Source organism: Dermochelys coriacea, chromosome 6 (assembly GCF_009764565.3).
Source record: "Dermochelys coriacea isolate rDerCor1 chromosome 6, rDerCor1.pri.v4, whole genome shotgun sequence".
In the NCBI taxonomy this organism is placed as follows: domain Eukaryota; kingdom Metazoa; phylum Chordata; order Testudines; family Dermochelyidae; genus Dermochelys; species Dermochelys coriacea.
Window position 1 is genome coordinate 88,302,107 of NC_050073.1, and position 15,498 is coordinate 88,317,604.

The 15,498-nt window shown below is 49.0% G+C and overlaps 1 protein-coding gene across 6 annotated transcripts in view; it reads left to right on the forward strand.

Annotated features, from left to right (window-relative positions):
* Positions 1 to 14,878, forward strand: part of ADCK1 (aarF domain containing kinase 1) — a 132,892-nt gene extending 118,014 nt beyond the window's left edge. For all 6 annotated transcript variants that reach the window (XM_038407793.2, XM_038407796.2, XM_043516482.1 and 3 more), the window contains 4 exons: positions 5,920 to 6,069; positions 6,418 to 6,615; positions 11,998 to 12,191; positions 13,815 to 14,878. In XM_038407793.2, coding sequence (XP_038263721.1) covers positions 5,920 to 6,069; positions 6,418 to 6,615; positions 11,998 to 12,191; positions 13,815 to 13,986 — 714 coding nt within the window. In that variant the 3' untranslated portion in view covers positions 13,987 to 14,878. The remainder of the gene's footprint in view (positions 1 to 5,919; positions 6,070 to 6,417; positions 6,616 to 11,997; positions 12,192 to 13,814) is intronic.
* The last annotated feature ends 620 nt before the right edge of the window (positions 14,879 to 15,498 follow it).

Here is a 15,498-nt window from a genome sequence, read left to right on the forward strand (position 1 = left end):
TGGTCGGCAGATTATGCAAGTTGCAGGTGTTGTAAATGAACCTACAGCTCACTGGTTGAGCTGTAGCTGGTGTAACTAACTAGCACAGCTCAGCTGTCCAATTGTAGATTCCACTGAGAGATTCACAACTTGTAGTTTGTGCTGTGATGATTAGTTACAAAAGCCATCCAGTCGGGGAACACAAATGGTACCGTGTGCCTCCTGTCGCTAGCCACCTGCCTGTAGATTGTGAATGTTACAAATAACATTCAGTCAGTGATATATTTTATATTAATCAAAAGTAAAAGCAAACCACTAAGAAACCTAAGCTGAGTAACTGCATGCACCTGTTGCTATAATCCTTGTTCTTCGACACCGTATCCCCTTCTTGCTGTTTGCTGTCTCCACACATTGAATCATCTGAAATGATGAGCTCTTCAGGGTTTTTCTCCATCTTCAGAGATGGAGTCTTCCGTTGTGTATACCAGAGTGGACCCTCTCATTTCTTGAGCATGTGTGTTAATAATGCTGGAGTGTTTGCAGAAAGGGAGCACAGAAAAGAATGCTGAAGAGATCAGCTGCTTTTGCTGCTTATACGTCACCCTTCAGTTTGGGGAGCAGTTTCCTTAAAACTCATTTTAATTTGCCCCTGCTAAATCTTAGTGCAAAAAGTGCCAGACACTAGAAAGGGGAGAGAGCGAGCGAGAGAGCTGCTATTGGCAATACAGGCTCCTGAACAGTACAAAGACACCCAGCAAATGGTTAAAACAGAGACGAGGGCTGTTCAGACTGTAAGTCAATCTCAAGCATCAACATCAATCAGTTTCCAAGGAGTCTCGGAGATGCACTTTACATTAAATTCAAAGAACTATACTCCATATAAAGCTAGGGGAAAGTGAGCCCCGACTCCATTTCAGATGTCACCAAGTTAAAGCACAAATGTATACAATAAATAAATAACACCTCTATGCCCTTCCCTACCCCGCACCATAGCACTTTGCAAATTCTAATGAGTTTAATCTCGCAACTCCTCAAGGAGGTGATTAATATCATTCTCCCCATTATTCTGATGGGGAAACTGAGGCACGGAGAGGGGAAATGATTTTCTCACAACCACAGAGTGAGGCAGAGCTGGGAATAGAACTCAGGAGTCCTGAATACATCTACATCTTAACTGCATCCTTCTTCCCCAAATGTTATCTCAATGTGACACTGTGTCAGTGTGCAATGATAATGTTGTACTACACAAAGATGCTGTATCTTGATTCTAACAACTCGGTGTTGGAGAGGAAAGCTCAGGACCTATGGTCTCTCATCCCAAACCCTCACTGAGGACCATTTCAGAGCCATGATGCTGAGCAGCTCCAGATCAGGGCTTTACGTCTCCAATGCCCTTTCCTAATTTCACACCAGTTTAACTGGGTCTCTGCAATGGCAGGATTTTTTTTTTAGATGACCAAAAAAAGCAACACACTCACAAATCCAATTAACCTTCGATTAAGGTTCCAGAATCGATGCTATTCTTTTGGCCTGAGGAGGTAATATTGAGCCCTGAGAAATGAGCTGCACAACGACCTTTACTTTTAATGAGATCAATAGAAGTTAGTGTCGCCATCTCTTAAAATAATTAGCAAATATTACAGATGAATTAGGGCAAACAGCTAGTATCTGCTCCTGATCTAAAGAGACAGGAACAAATGCAGGAGAGACAGGAAAGGACACTGTCCTATCAGCCAGCATCCCCAGGATCCTTCTGTGACAGGCAATGAGTTCAGGGCTTTGTAGCTTCTTTTGATTCTTTTAACTCTTTCTTTGTTACTGTTACTTGCCCTGCCAATTTTGTGGTATGTTTTCTTAACCATTTAACAGCCATGGTTATAGTTTGCAATATTTTACATTTTAAGGCTACAGTCTCTGCCCTAGCCTTACAAATTACATTACATGTTTCTTCCCCATTATATTTTTTAAACTCTGTGGGGATTTGCAGGGAGGAGTGTGCTGCCCTGGCTCTGCGCAGATAGCTGACACAGCAGACCCTGAGAGAACCCCCGATGACCACAGACTCCGATAAGGTACAAAAGCACCCGGCCAGGTTTATTGTCAAATGAAACACAGTCTCTAGCTCCCCGGATCAGATTTCTACAGTTCTGCTAGTACATATGTGCTCCCTGACAATAGACACAGCTCAGTCAGTGGCGGGACACTCTACTGCCCCCTAGGCCGGACAAAGACACTGCCCCAGGGATGTATTCTTATACACAGGTACAAACAAGTTACACATCACTCCTGACGTATTGAGGTGCAACCCCTCTATGTAGCAAGGTACAACCCCTCTACACAGTAAGGTGCCGCCTCTCACCTTGTACATGTTGGTTTGAACAAAACAACTCTATCCTTCATATTACCCTTTTGCCCCTGTCTTTGGGATGGGTCAACTTGTTCCTTGTTAAGTGTGTGGAATGTGCAAGTATCAGAGTGTTCTAGTATCTCTAGTGTCCAGTACCTTATATATATATATATATATATATTTGTTGCATCAGTCCTTTCCTTGCCAGCTTCTTTGCCTTGCCTCTGGCTCACAACTTAACTTTGCTTTATGTTAGCAAAGTCTTGACCATTACTTTAGTTCAGGCCTCAGGCCTCATACCAGGCCTCTGATATAAGGGTTTCAGGGCCTCATCTTACTACAATAACTACTGCCACTCGTAGGGGGTGGTTTAAGTATGTCAATGAGAGAGCTCTCTCCTGTCGGCATAGAGCAGCTACACGATAGATCTTCCAACAGTGCAGCTGCATCGGTACAGCTGTGCCGCTGTAAGCTCACTAGGGTAGACCTGGCCTCAGTAGCTCTTCTCCCTCCTCAGTGTTCTACCCATCAGATGTTTGTAGACTGTTATTGTATCCCTTCTCTTTCATCCTTTAGCCAATCTAGACATCGTTAGCTCTGTTAATCTTTCCTCCTAAGTGTATTCCTCCTGCCCCCTAATCATTTACCGTGCTGTTCTCTGAGCTCCTTCCAGTTTGTCTACATCTTTCTGTTAATAAGGTGCCCCGAAGTGAAGGCAGGATTCCAGGCATGGTCACGTTATTATTATTTATTATTGTATTATTGTATCACAGCAACATCTAAGGACTCTGGTGCTGATTGGGGCCTCACTATGCTGGATGCTGTGACCTTTGTGTGTCATGATGCCATGCCTGGGCTGTGCTTCCATAGATCACTGCAAACTGCTATCTAATTTGTTGTCGACCATCACCCTATGGTTGGTCTCTCTCAGCCTCGCAACTTGCCAGATTTCTCCGTCCCAGTGAGTAGCTGGTTCTCAGGGGCTATTTTCCCATATCTGTTAGCTGCCTTCTTCCAAGTTGAATCTCATTTTATTCCCTGTTTTTTACTGGGCTGCTGGGTCAGTGTGGGAGGGTTAAGGTCAGCAGTGATAAGGGTGGGACACCTTAGCCAGGACTGGCAGCACTGGAGTGTCTTGAGGGGGTAGATTGCAGCTTTCTCCAATTGATTTTCCAAGTGGTGGTTTTTTGTTTTATTTTTAAAGAATTATATGCAGTGAATTGATCATGAATATTCCAGAATCAAAATGGGTTGCATTGTGGTGATTGGTCAGGTAAAATCCTATGCTGTTATTTGTGTTCCCTGAGTGGATGAGCATTCAAGCACTCCTGGCACAGACTGTGACACTCTGGGACTCCCTTTCTGTGAACCATCGATCGTGCCACTAAAGCTTGGTCATGGGGAGGTTGGTGGAAACAGAGCACAAAAGAGGCAACTGTGGCCAAACGAGCGAATTCCCTTTGAAATTCCAGCCACATTCACTGGAAGTAGTTTGTATTAATAGGCACAAACTCATAGTCACGTGCGTATGCTTACTGAATAACATGGACATGCAGCTCCCCGTGACACATGTGCACACAGACACATTACATACACCCTCCTATCACTTGCTCTAAAGCCCATGGAGATTCCAGTTCTAGGGCCTAGCTGCACTTGGGTTGGAATTAGAGCCCTGGGCCCGGACCTATAGGGCTACCCAACTTTTCCAGCTCTGGGCCCTCACGCACAGCTTTGCCGATGCCCGTCAATCCTGACCTGCAGTAACCCTGGCTATTCCAAGCCTCCAAAATCTACAAAGTTTAGTCTGAGACAGCAAAATTCAGTTCACTTTGGACCCAAGACAGAATTTGAACCCAACTGTCCTGAATTGAAAAGCTGATGCTGTAATCTGAGATGAAGCCGGATCCATTCCAACTGGTCTGTGAACCCAGCGTAGGTTCTTTCCCATCATCTAAATGAATTAACAGATTAAGAAGGACTTTTTGTGCTGCCTTTCCCTGATCTTTGTGCAGTTATTAGCTGGCTCTTTTAACACACCACAGCATGTTGTACTTTGATCCCACCAGCTTTCATAAACTAAACAGGTTTGATCTGGGTCAGTGCTTGGATCACTCTAAGTATCACCTAGTTGTTGCAGTGGGTTGTGTTGGTGATTCAGGTGGTGCTCTCTCCCTTCAATCAATACTGGTAATAATGCCCCCATGTGATGTTAGGGGTCCGTACTGGCCCCACTTTGTTAGCATGGCGATAAGGGAGCTGTGCTGCTGAAGATGTTGTTGATTCCTGACCAGTGGGAGTCATTCAGGAACTTTCCATAGGAATTGGGGTCTTAATTCCACATTCCAGTTTGGGTAGCATTCTGATCCTCCATTGTCATCCTGCAGAGTCAACAAAATATGAGGATCTTCGTTTCTTGTCCGAATGTAACACTGCGCAGCGTAGCTCTGTGGCTGGCAAACAGCTGCCTCATCCCACCCCAGAGGCGGATGCATTTCAGTGACTGGCAAAGTGATCCCTGAAAAGCTCTGTGTGATGTTTATTTGTGCACAGGTGTTTGGCATTTGAATCCCTGTTGCCCCTTTTTTGGGATCCCTTTCCTCTTCCAGGGGGGCTGCCTGCGGTGAGGGGTTTAGCATGCTGGTTGCACTGTATTCAGCATGGGGAGCGGTAGGAATCGTTTATAGTGATTGCCTTTTAATTGCCTGTTTGGTGTCCAGTGGGGGGGGGCCTCTTTGGAACTTTCGGGGCGGGGGGGGCTGGGGTATGTGTCACTGAGGGGTCGCGCGAGTGCATTGGGGGGCCTGGCGCTGCTCCTGCCCCAGCGAGACACTGGGCTTGGGAGCTGTTTACTTACTTCCAGGAGGCTTTTAATTGTAATAAAATCACCCAGCGATAAGGTGGCCACAGTATGGGGGGAACATGGCCGTGACAGGATGATTTAAACAGCCTCTTTCTGTTCCTTCATCTTCCCAGACATCATAAATCAGATTAGCACTGGACTGAGGAGGGGGTGGGAGGAGGACTGAGCAATGTAGGGAGGGAGACACTCCCTTTATAGAAACCAGCCACAGTCTCTCCCAGGCAGACCCCACCCAGAGAGAAAGATGCCTCCCTGTCTGCCTCAGGTGTGCACCCTGGATCTGCCCCATCCATCCCCAGACAGATGCTCCTCCCGTGTCTGTCCCTTGATGCCCAGTCAGATGTCCCAGTCAGACACCTTCCACCATGGCTGCTCCAACATATATCTCCTCATCTACTCCTGTGTCTTTCCTCTCCCCTAATGGGTGCCCCTGTTTCTACCCAGATGGAGCCAGCCTTTGTGCCAACTCCAGTTATGCCATAGACAAACACTTTACACCTGTCCCCACAAACCCCTCCACGTTTGCCCCGTGGATGGATACCCCCATATTTCTGAATGCCCCAGGCCATCAGATCCCAGGGTATGTGCCAGGAGCTGGCTCCTCACTGCTGCCTGTAGTCATCAGTCCCTGGCATACATGCTGCGGGCAGACTCTCCCCTCCCTGTAGTTGTTAGACCGTGGAGTAGCTGGCAGCCCCATTCTGTGCCGTGACTGTCTCCTGTCTCCTTTCAGATCTCTCGCAATCTGGGGAAGCTGTATAGTGAAATGATCTTCGTGAACGGCTTTGTACACTGTGACCCGCACCCGGGCAATGTACTTGTGAGGAAGTGCCCAGCCACCGGCAAGGCCCACATTATACTGCTGGACCATGGGCTCTATCAGGTATGTGAGCATGGAGGGTGCTGGGAGCCAGGAGGCTGATGCAATGTACTGTCTTTGGGGAGCTGTCACTCATGCCTGTGTGCTTCAGGCCAGAATAGAGCTGAGAGCCTCCTGTCACTCAGCCAGTCATAGCCCTGGTGAATTAAAGAGGCACCCCAGGCGTGCCAATCCCCCTTGTGGATTTTTCCTATAGCTCCTACCACCCTTTAATGGGATTTTATGCCTGGAAGCTTGAAATATCAGACATGGAGGTGGTTAAAGGTGCCCACTGGTTGGGATAGGTTTTCTCCTCTGTGCCCTGGTGCTGTTGATTGATTTCCATTGGGGAACATGGCCCTCCCACCCCAGGTCCTGACAGAGAAGTTCCGCTTGGACTATTGTCGGCTCTGGCAGTCCCTGATCAAGACTGATATGAAGAGGGTGCAGAAGTACAGCCGACGGCTAGGGGCAGGTGACCTGTATCCACTCTTCGCATGCATGCTCACCGCCAGGTCCTGGGACTCTGTCAACAGGGGCATTGACCAGTCACCAGTCACAGCCAACGAGGTACGTCCTGGTTGTGCTCTGTGTTCCTGTGGTGTCTTTCTCCATTATAATCACCTAGTTAATTGACATTAATATTAATGGCTGCCCTAGCAGGCCTACTGAGAGGCTGCATTGAGAGCTGGACTAAAGGTGGCCTGGAATTCCTTTGCTATGCACTTGAATGGCTGAATTTAGTCTCCTAGTCTCTCTCACACACTCATCACAAGTCAGTTAAATTTCCCATAAGATTTTCTTGGTTAAATACATTACCAGTTCTGGTAGAGGAAACCTTTGTAAATTAACCCTTCTCTGAAAATTTTCCTGAGTGCAGGTGTGCAGGGAGCACACAGAACTAGATATGGGGCAGAGGAGACGTCGGGGCTCGGCGGGGGAGCATAATACATATTAGTGTTAATTGCTAGTCATGTGAATGACTGTCAGCGCACGCTTATCAAAAACCTTTGGAAATGACAGAGGTTGTTTGGTATGGGAGGTAGGTCAAGGTTGCTTAGGTGCAAATCCCATCAACCCAATCATGAAAAATCTAGAAAATCACCAGTTAAGTTCTTCCTCTTCCTTCTGTCCACATGTCACAAGTCCTTCTCTACTTATGTACATCTGACTACCACTCACAGCACCCACCTTCATCACACTAATGAACAAATGGGCAACCATGTTGTTTGTAGAGGAAATCAGGCAGGGTATGGCAGTAATGGGTGAGCCAGTGTTTGTGGGGGGAAGCATGTTGTGTCACATGGCTTATTTTAATTTGGGTGTAAGAAGCTTTTGTTATTGTAGTGGCAAAGTTGAGCAGGAGGGCAGGGGTAGAGGACAGAATGAGTTGGCTTTGAATTGCTTGGTAAGCGGTATCTGTGCAGATGTAATATGCAGGTAAGAATTCATAAAGAAGGGATAAAATTGGCTGTTGTGAAATTATGTGGTGGAAATTCCTCGCTCTTTGTCGGTTCGTGCTTGATTTTTGTGGTCAGAGTTAAGGTTTGCTCTGGTGGGTCACAAATATCATACAGCTCCCTTATGACACCAGGAGGTGAGTTTACGTTTAAGGGGAAGGCAGCTCCTTTCTTTCGGTTTTGGGGTGAAACAGAGAGGTTAATAGCAGCAGCGAGAACCAGACATTGTGGAGGTAGGTACCATGTAACACACAGCTCTGATGATGCTCTTAAATCCTGTCTTGCAGCACCCTCTGCTTCTCCAGATCGCTGGCACACCAGAGGCCTTACGTTGTGCACCATCTGCTATTTCAGACTTTGTCCTTTTCAAAAAACACCAGCTATGATGACATAATATGGTTGTTTTGTGATGGGGACAAATATCCTTATTTAGCACTAGACTGAGATGTACCAGACTTATTTGTGATCTGTGTGGGATCTACATCCAGGGGGAATGGTAATGTAGTAAGCATGCTGGGGGAAGGGAGAATGAATAGTACTTATCCCATGAAATGTGTGCCCGTTCCCACAGCGCTGGCTTCTTCCTTTCGACAGAGGTGCTCAACCCCCGTTCAGCCCTAGGCCCCGCCACGCTCCACCCCTTCCCCGAAGACCGCACCCCGGCCCCGCTTCTTCCCACCCTGCTCTGCCCCCGCTCCTCATCTTCTGGCCCAGTTCCACCCCCTCCCCCGAGCATGCCCTGTCCCCCCCTCTTCCCAGCTCTCTTGCACGCTGCGGAACATCTGATCGTGGTGCATGGGAAGTGCTGGCAGGGAGGGGGAGGAGTTGATCGGCGGGGCCACTGGCAGGTGGGAGGCGCTGGGGAAAAAGTGGGGAGCTGGCTGCTGGTGAGTGCTAAGCACCCACTAATTTTTTTCCATGGGTGCTCCAGCCCTGGAGCACCCACAAAGTCAGCACCTGTGCCCAAATCAAATGTGGGAATTGCCCCAAAACACCCATGTTTCTATCCAGGCTCTGAAGGGCTGACATTACCCCATTATGAGGTTCAAGATTCCACTTGCCATTTTAACTTGTTGCTAGGAAACTCAATGAATATCCAGGCCCATGCTCAAATCCCCAGATTTTCGTGGAAGCAAAGGTTAAAAATACAACTGTGATAATCTCAAACACACAATCTTTTGATCTTTAAATTTCTGTTCTCTCTGGAACTGCCATCTCATGAGTTGTCATATAGATTGTCAACTGGCATAAGCACATGCCCTTATTGAATATGTTTCAAATTACCCAGTAACATTTAGCCTAAATGAAAGGGGTTTTTTTTCAGTATAGTACCTGTGGAACTACTTGCCGCATGATATCAATGAGGCAAAGATGTTAAGGATAATAACAACAAAAAAAGAATTAGATATTTTGTATAAAAGGGAATATCCTCTGCAGTGATGGTAGTTGGGATAAATCAGGGGTTCTCAAACTGGGGGTCGGGACCCCTCAGAGGTTATTACATGGGGGGTCGTGAGCTGTCAGGGACTCCAGTGACCTTTTTCTGGATTTTCTGGTTCATGCCACAGCTGCTAGAGGATGCAGGGAAAGCCCATATGTGTGATGATCCATTAGACTGCCCTAGATTCATTGGGATTCTTGTTGAGTAGGACTGACAGCTCTAGCAAGAGCCAGGAGAGTGTAAGCAGGCAATGGACAAGCTTTCCCCCAACAGCTCAGCCATGCATCTCATCCCAAACCCTGCATTGCCTACGGCATTTATAATGGTGTTAAATATATAAAAAGTGTTTTTAATTTATAAGGGGGGGGGTTGCACTCAGAGGCTTGCTGTGTGAAAGGGGTCTCCCGTACAAAAGTTTGAGAACCACTAGGATAAATTGATGAGGATCCTCATGTTTCAGAGCATAAGCTGGAGTCAGGAAGGAATTTCACCATATGGGATAATGTTAAACATTTAGGTGTACTGAGAGTTATTAAGCTGCCTTCTGAAGTAATTGGCATTGGTCACTATCAGAGATAGGACACCAGATTAAATGGATCATTGTCTGGACAAAGCAGCAGATAGGGTACTGGATGAAATGAACAACTGGTCTGACCTGGTGGAGGTACACACCAGACTTATGAGACTTGTTATGGTTCTGCAAGTCTTATATGCATGATAGAAGGTTCTCAAAGCCAGTATGGGGAAAAAGTATTGCCCCAGTCAAACCCACTGTGGAGGAGAAATTAGTTTATAACTGTCCCTTTCCCCTTCCCCCTCCAACCATAACCCTCAGGGCCGTCCCTACCCATACACAAAGTACGCAGCTGTGTAGGGTGCCCTGCACAGCTGCTTGCTGCTCCAGCCCCTGCCTCATCTCTTCCCCATGGCCCCAGTCCCCCCCCCATTCCCCTGAGGACTGCAGCAAGGCAGGGCCTGCACTCACCTTTGGGGGGAAGTGCAGCAACCCAGCTCCTGCCATGCCACTGGTGAGTGCTGGGGTTCGGTTCCCCCCTGCCTTCCAAGCCAGGCCCCTGTGGAGACCTTGGGCCAGCCACCCTCCCCCTGCGGAGGCCTGGGGCCTCACATACCGCCTTGCGGGGCACTGCATAGGGCTCCAGAATAGCTAGGGACGGCCCTGATAACCCTGATTCTATGTAAGAATCTATTTCTGCTGCATTCTGCATGTGACGTGCTGGGTTCTGAACCCTTCAAATGCTCCAGTGACCTTTTTCTGGATTTTCTGGTTCATGCCACAGCTGCTAGAGGATGCAGGGAAAGCCCATATGTGTGATGATCCATTAGACTGCCCTAGATTCATTGGGATTCTTGTTGAGTAGGACTGACAGCTCCAGCAAGAGCCAGGAGAGTGTAAGCAGGCAATGGACAAGCTTTCCCGCAACAGCTCAGCCATGCATCTCATTCCTGATCTGCAGCACTCCTGCAATTCCAGTCCAAGGCTCCCACACATGCAGCTCTGCCAGTGCACCTCTAGGCTCACCCTGCTATCTCGGTCCAGGCCCCGCTTTGTCAAGGAGGGAATATTCAGATGGGGTTGATCCCTGTTACGGGGTTGGGTTGGTTTTGGAGGGAGAGCCCATCTCTGGTAGCTCAGAACCCGCCCAAAGAGTTTGGCTGTAGGCCAACACCAGGATTCATCGCAAGGCTTCTCTTTCCCAGGATGTTCCTCGTATGATCATCAGGGAGACCGACATGAGGGACAGTTGCCTCTTGGGCAGGGTGTTTGGGGCTGGAGTCAGGGACACTGGGAGCCCTGCTCACATGCCAGGCGTTGGGAACAATCTGTTCAGTACTAGAGCTGGACAGGACTCAGTTTTCCTGTACTGCAAAAAGAATTCAAAACTTCTTCCTGTTCCGCACTGAGACAGAGCTCTTTCATGAAAAAGGCACTCACAGAGAACAGCAGCCAATTGCCCAGTGGTTAGGGCCCTCACTGGGGATGCGGGAAACCCAACTTCCAGTTCCTGCTCTTTCCGACTGGAACCCAGCTCTCCTGCCCCCAAGATGAGTGCTCTAAGCCCCAGGCGTGTGGCTGTCCTGGGATGGGGTTGTCCCTCTCTCTGCCCAGAGAGTCCCTCCCAGACATGAGAACCCTTCTGGACTCAAGTTAGTGGAAACTGTCCCTTTCCTGTGGGGAAAGAAAAGAAAAAGGTCCATTGAAAAATTCCTGACCAGCACAATGCAGTGCCCTGTTATTGCTTAGGTGGTACACCACAAACTACTAGCTAGAGCAGAAAGGTAAAATGCCTGGGCTGGGTGGCCATCTGATATGTTTTGCTGGTGTGGGGAATCCACCCCAAACACCCAGTTAAGTCCTGCTTCGTGCCTGCAGCACTCTCCCGCTGCAGGCAGTGTTTCTGGCTGGGGGCGGGTGTGGTGAAGCTTGGGTTGAAGGCAGTAGGGGCCATGACGAGCCGTGTACAGACCTGGGTGCTTCTGGCCTAGGGTCCAAGAGGACAGACACTTCTGATGGTAGCAAGTCCCTTTGACTCTGAAAGGCTCTTAACCCCGTTTGGGGAAGTCTCGGTATCACAAAGTGACTCGTTATGCAGACGGGAGTGGGGATGGGGGATAAAGCATTGAGAACCCTGCAGAGGCAACTTGCCCAGCTGCTGGGGCACAGAGTCACTGAGCAACCCGCTGTGGTTGACTCAGGAGCTGCAGCCAGCTGCAGACCGGGAAGCCTCTTGAAGGCAGCAAATGGGAGCGAATTGCGAAGTCGGTCGAGACAGACTCAGTCAGGCTCTCATGGGTGAGGTTGGCTCTCTACCTGCTCTGTTTGCTCTGCCCCAGTCTCCTGTGCAGACAGACCTCTGCAAAGAGGCAGTAGGGGGAGGCTGGAGCCCGTTAGCTGCTGGAGTACAGATGCAATCTCCTCAGCAGACACTTCTTCCAGTCTGCCCTGCAGAAGCAGTAGTGGACTCTGAGAGCTTTGTTAACATCTCTCTCCTCTCTTTCTTCCCCGTTCCCCTCTGCTGTGACGGTGCTCAGGATGTGGAGATCCGGACCAATGCTGCCGCTTACCTACCTCAGATCAACCAGCTCCTCAACAATGTGCCCCGCCAGATGCTGCTGCTGCTAAAGACCAATGATTTGCTAAGGGGGATTGAGTCAGCCCTACACACACGGGCCAGTGCCAGCTCCTTCCTCAATATGTCTCGCTGCTGCATTAGAGCCGTCTCCACGTGAGTCTCTGAGACAGGAGCCCCGGCCTCCACTCGGCCCTTCCTGCCTCTTGTCTCCTAGTGAGATTCTGCAGAGATGGCGGCTCTGGAACTTCTAAAATTGCCCTGTCTTACCTGAACCTTCCCCTCATTAGCATGTCTGTCAATGTCCTGCCCCCCTTTTTTCTTTTTCAATCTCATCTTCTTTCTCCCCCGTCCTAACCCCCACCTGGGTCTCCATAGGGAAGGAGCTCTCAACAGGAACTTGGAGCCAGACAGAAATGGGAATGGAGGAGAAGGGGTAAGGGGGGAAGCTGGAAACATTGAGGATTTCGTACTAAATTTTTGATTCTGGAATCATAATTCCCCCCAGATCTGATTAATGTCCCCACCAGAAACGGCTGACGGAAAAAGAACCCAAACTTCACAGCTGCCTGTCTCACAGCATGGCCTTGTGGGTAGGGGGTGCGGCTCCTGGGTTCTATCCCTGATTCTGAGATTGGCTGCCAATCAAAGAGCAAGTCAGTCATCTAGATATTAGATATTAAAGTCAGAAGGGACCATTCTGATCAGCTAGTCTGACCTCCTGCACAATGCAGGCCACAGAATCTCACCCACCCACTCATGCGATAAACCTCTCACCTATGTCTGAGCTATTGAAGTCCTCAAATCATGGTTTAAAGACTTCAAGAAGCAGAGAATCCTCCAGCAAGTGATCCGTGCCCCATACTACAGAGGAAGGCGAAAAACCTCCAGGGCCTCTTCCAATCTGCCCTGGAGGAAAATTCCTTCCCAACCCCAAATATGGCGATCAGCTGAAACCTGAGCATATGGGCAAGATACACTAGCCAGATACCCTGATCTAATTTCTCTGTGCCTCAGTTTCCTCATCTGCACAGTAGGGATGACAATTACGTGTCTGCCTCACAAGGGCATTGTGATGCTCTGTTAACTTGTGTTACTGGAGAGGGGCCCAGTACTGTGTTTACAAGAGCCAGGAGGGTGCATATTTCCCAGCACTGTTGAGAGCCTTAGGCGAGAGGTCCTGGAGCAGTGTTAGCAGTGATGGTTCTCTATAAGGACCAGTCGAATGTTGTGTTGTTTAGGGATCTGATTACATAAACACAAACCATGTGGTGAGTGCTTATTAACTATTATTATTGATAATAATAGTTAGCACTTGGATAGCCCCCTGCAATGTCAAACACTTTGACTAATGGAATAATGTCCCTGGGAGGGGGGAAGGAAGGTGCTATCTCCCCACTATCCAGATGGGTAGATTGAGGCATAGAACAGGGAAGGCCAAGACAAGTCAGCACCAGCTGTGGAAACAGAACCCAGGAGTTCCTAATTCCTGATCTCAAGATCCTTGCACTTGTGCAGCCTTTCTCCTCTCTCCCATTTTTGCTGGGAGGGACCGTTCCACTCCTGGGGAACATTTAACCCAGGAAACCCTGACCTACCAGCTAACTGGGATCCCACAGAGGTAGGGATACTCAAAGGCTGGGATCCTGGCAGACAACTGGCACCTGGGGATGGGGGAGGATGGGGGGTAGGTGCTCCTGGTCTTCAAGATCCAAGATCTATCCTGCTGCTGGGCTGTGTCCTGGGAGATTAATGCAGCTGTTTCTCTCCGTTGCCCAGGTATCAGAGGAGCAAGTCTCACTCCCTGTACAGAAAGGCCAAGATCTCTCTCTTAGAAGCTCTGAGCCTGTGGCAGATCAACTTATATGAACTCTTCCTGCGGCTGAAGGGGTCCCGGCTGGGGAACTGGGTCATTGCTTTCCTGAGCCGGATGCACCATTCTTCGTACTGACAGGAACTGGTGGGAGAAGCCTGGGCAATTATTGCTCTCCTCCATTCTCCGCAGAACACTTGCCTTCCTGACCATTCCTGTCCATACTCCACAAATGCTATTGAGACTCTTTTCTTGTAACGCATGGTGCTGGCCGTGGCTGTCAGAGCATAAGCTTCTCTATAGCACAGAGGGATGGGAGAGCAGGGGCTCTGGGAGTCAGGACTCCTGGGTTCTATTCTAGCAATGAGAGAGGTGGGAGTATGATCTAGTGGGCAGAGCAGGGGGCCTGGGAGTCTCTCTGTTCCCAGCTCTGGGAAGTACCATTATGGAAACATCCTGTAGACTTGAATAGGAAAGGAGAACTTTTTCTAGCCCCTTCCCCTTTTAAACCATCCTATAGCATTTAAGAGAAATGCATCCCTGCCCTAGAATTCTCCAAGTTAGTTCAAACCCCCTAGAGAGGAAATCATTCTTTATGGAATCCAATAGGGTTTTCAGTAGTTTGTACAGAATCCTATTGGTTTAATGCCTGTGAAATCTAGAGGAATTTTCTCTAAGGGGAGAATAATCTAGTGGTTAGAGCATGGGACTGTGAGCCAGGACTCCTAGGTACTATTCCCAACTCTGAGAGGGAATGGAAACTAATGGTGAGAGCAGGGGTCTGGAAGCCAGGATTTTTCTGGGTTCTATTCCCAGCTCTGCTATGGAGTCACTGTGTCATTTTGGGCAAGTGCTTTCCTTGCCTCAGTTTCCCCACATGTAACATGGAGGTAATGCTACAAACTCTCCTCTGAACTCCTCAGGGAGCAGGTGCCGTGGAATCTCACCTGGGAACTCACATCTTGTGGCTGGTGATGTATGTGCACTGTACTGTACTGTCGCACAGGAAAATAAATAGGGTGTCATGTTAGAGTCCTGCAGAGGGAGAAGTGTGTGGCTATCCACCCCTTTCACCCCAGCCCCATTTTTAGGTTTCCCCTTCCCTGAGCGTAACCTGTCACTCTGTGCTGTTAGTCCCTTACAAGCCCAATCAACCGCTGCTCTGTTTTCTCCACCACCTCTCCCCGTCTGATGGACGTGGTCCAGCTCAAGGTCAGCTGCTGCTGAGTCAGGCATGCGTTCCTGTGGGGGTGGTGGAGCCTGCCTGGGTGACTCACCACTCTTACCCCACACATTCAAGCACAGCTAACTCCTCCCCCAGCCACAGGAACGTACTGCCAGAGCCAACACTGCCATAGTGTTACACATGGAGCGGCTCGGCTCAGAACTGCTTGTGACGTTGTGCAGCTCCTGGCTCAAATGGAAACCTGCCACTTCTCAGAGTATGGGCCTGATCGCTCTGAGCCCACAACCAGGACACAAGCCCCAGAAAGCCTTGCGGAGAGGCCTCACTTCTGCCACGCGTCACCAGGTTCTCCTCCCACATGCCTGCTCTCTGTGGAGCTTCCTGAAAACAGAAGTGATGGACACAGGCTCAGTGTGGTCAGACTTGTGGGGTCCACCCCACGCTACCAGGGCAGGCTGAAGAGG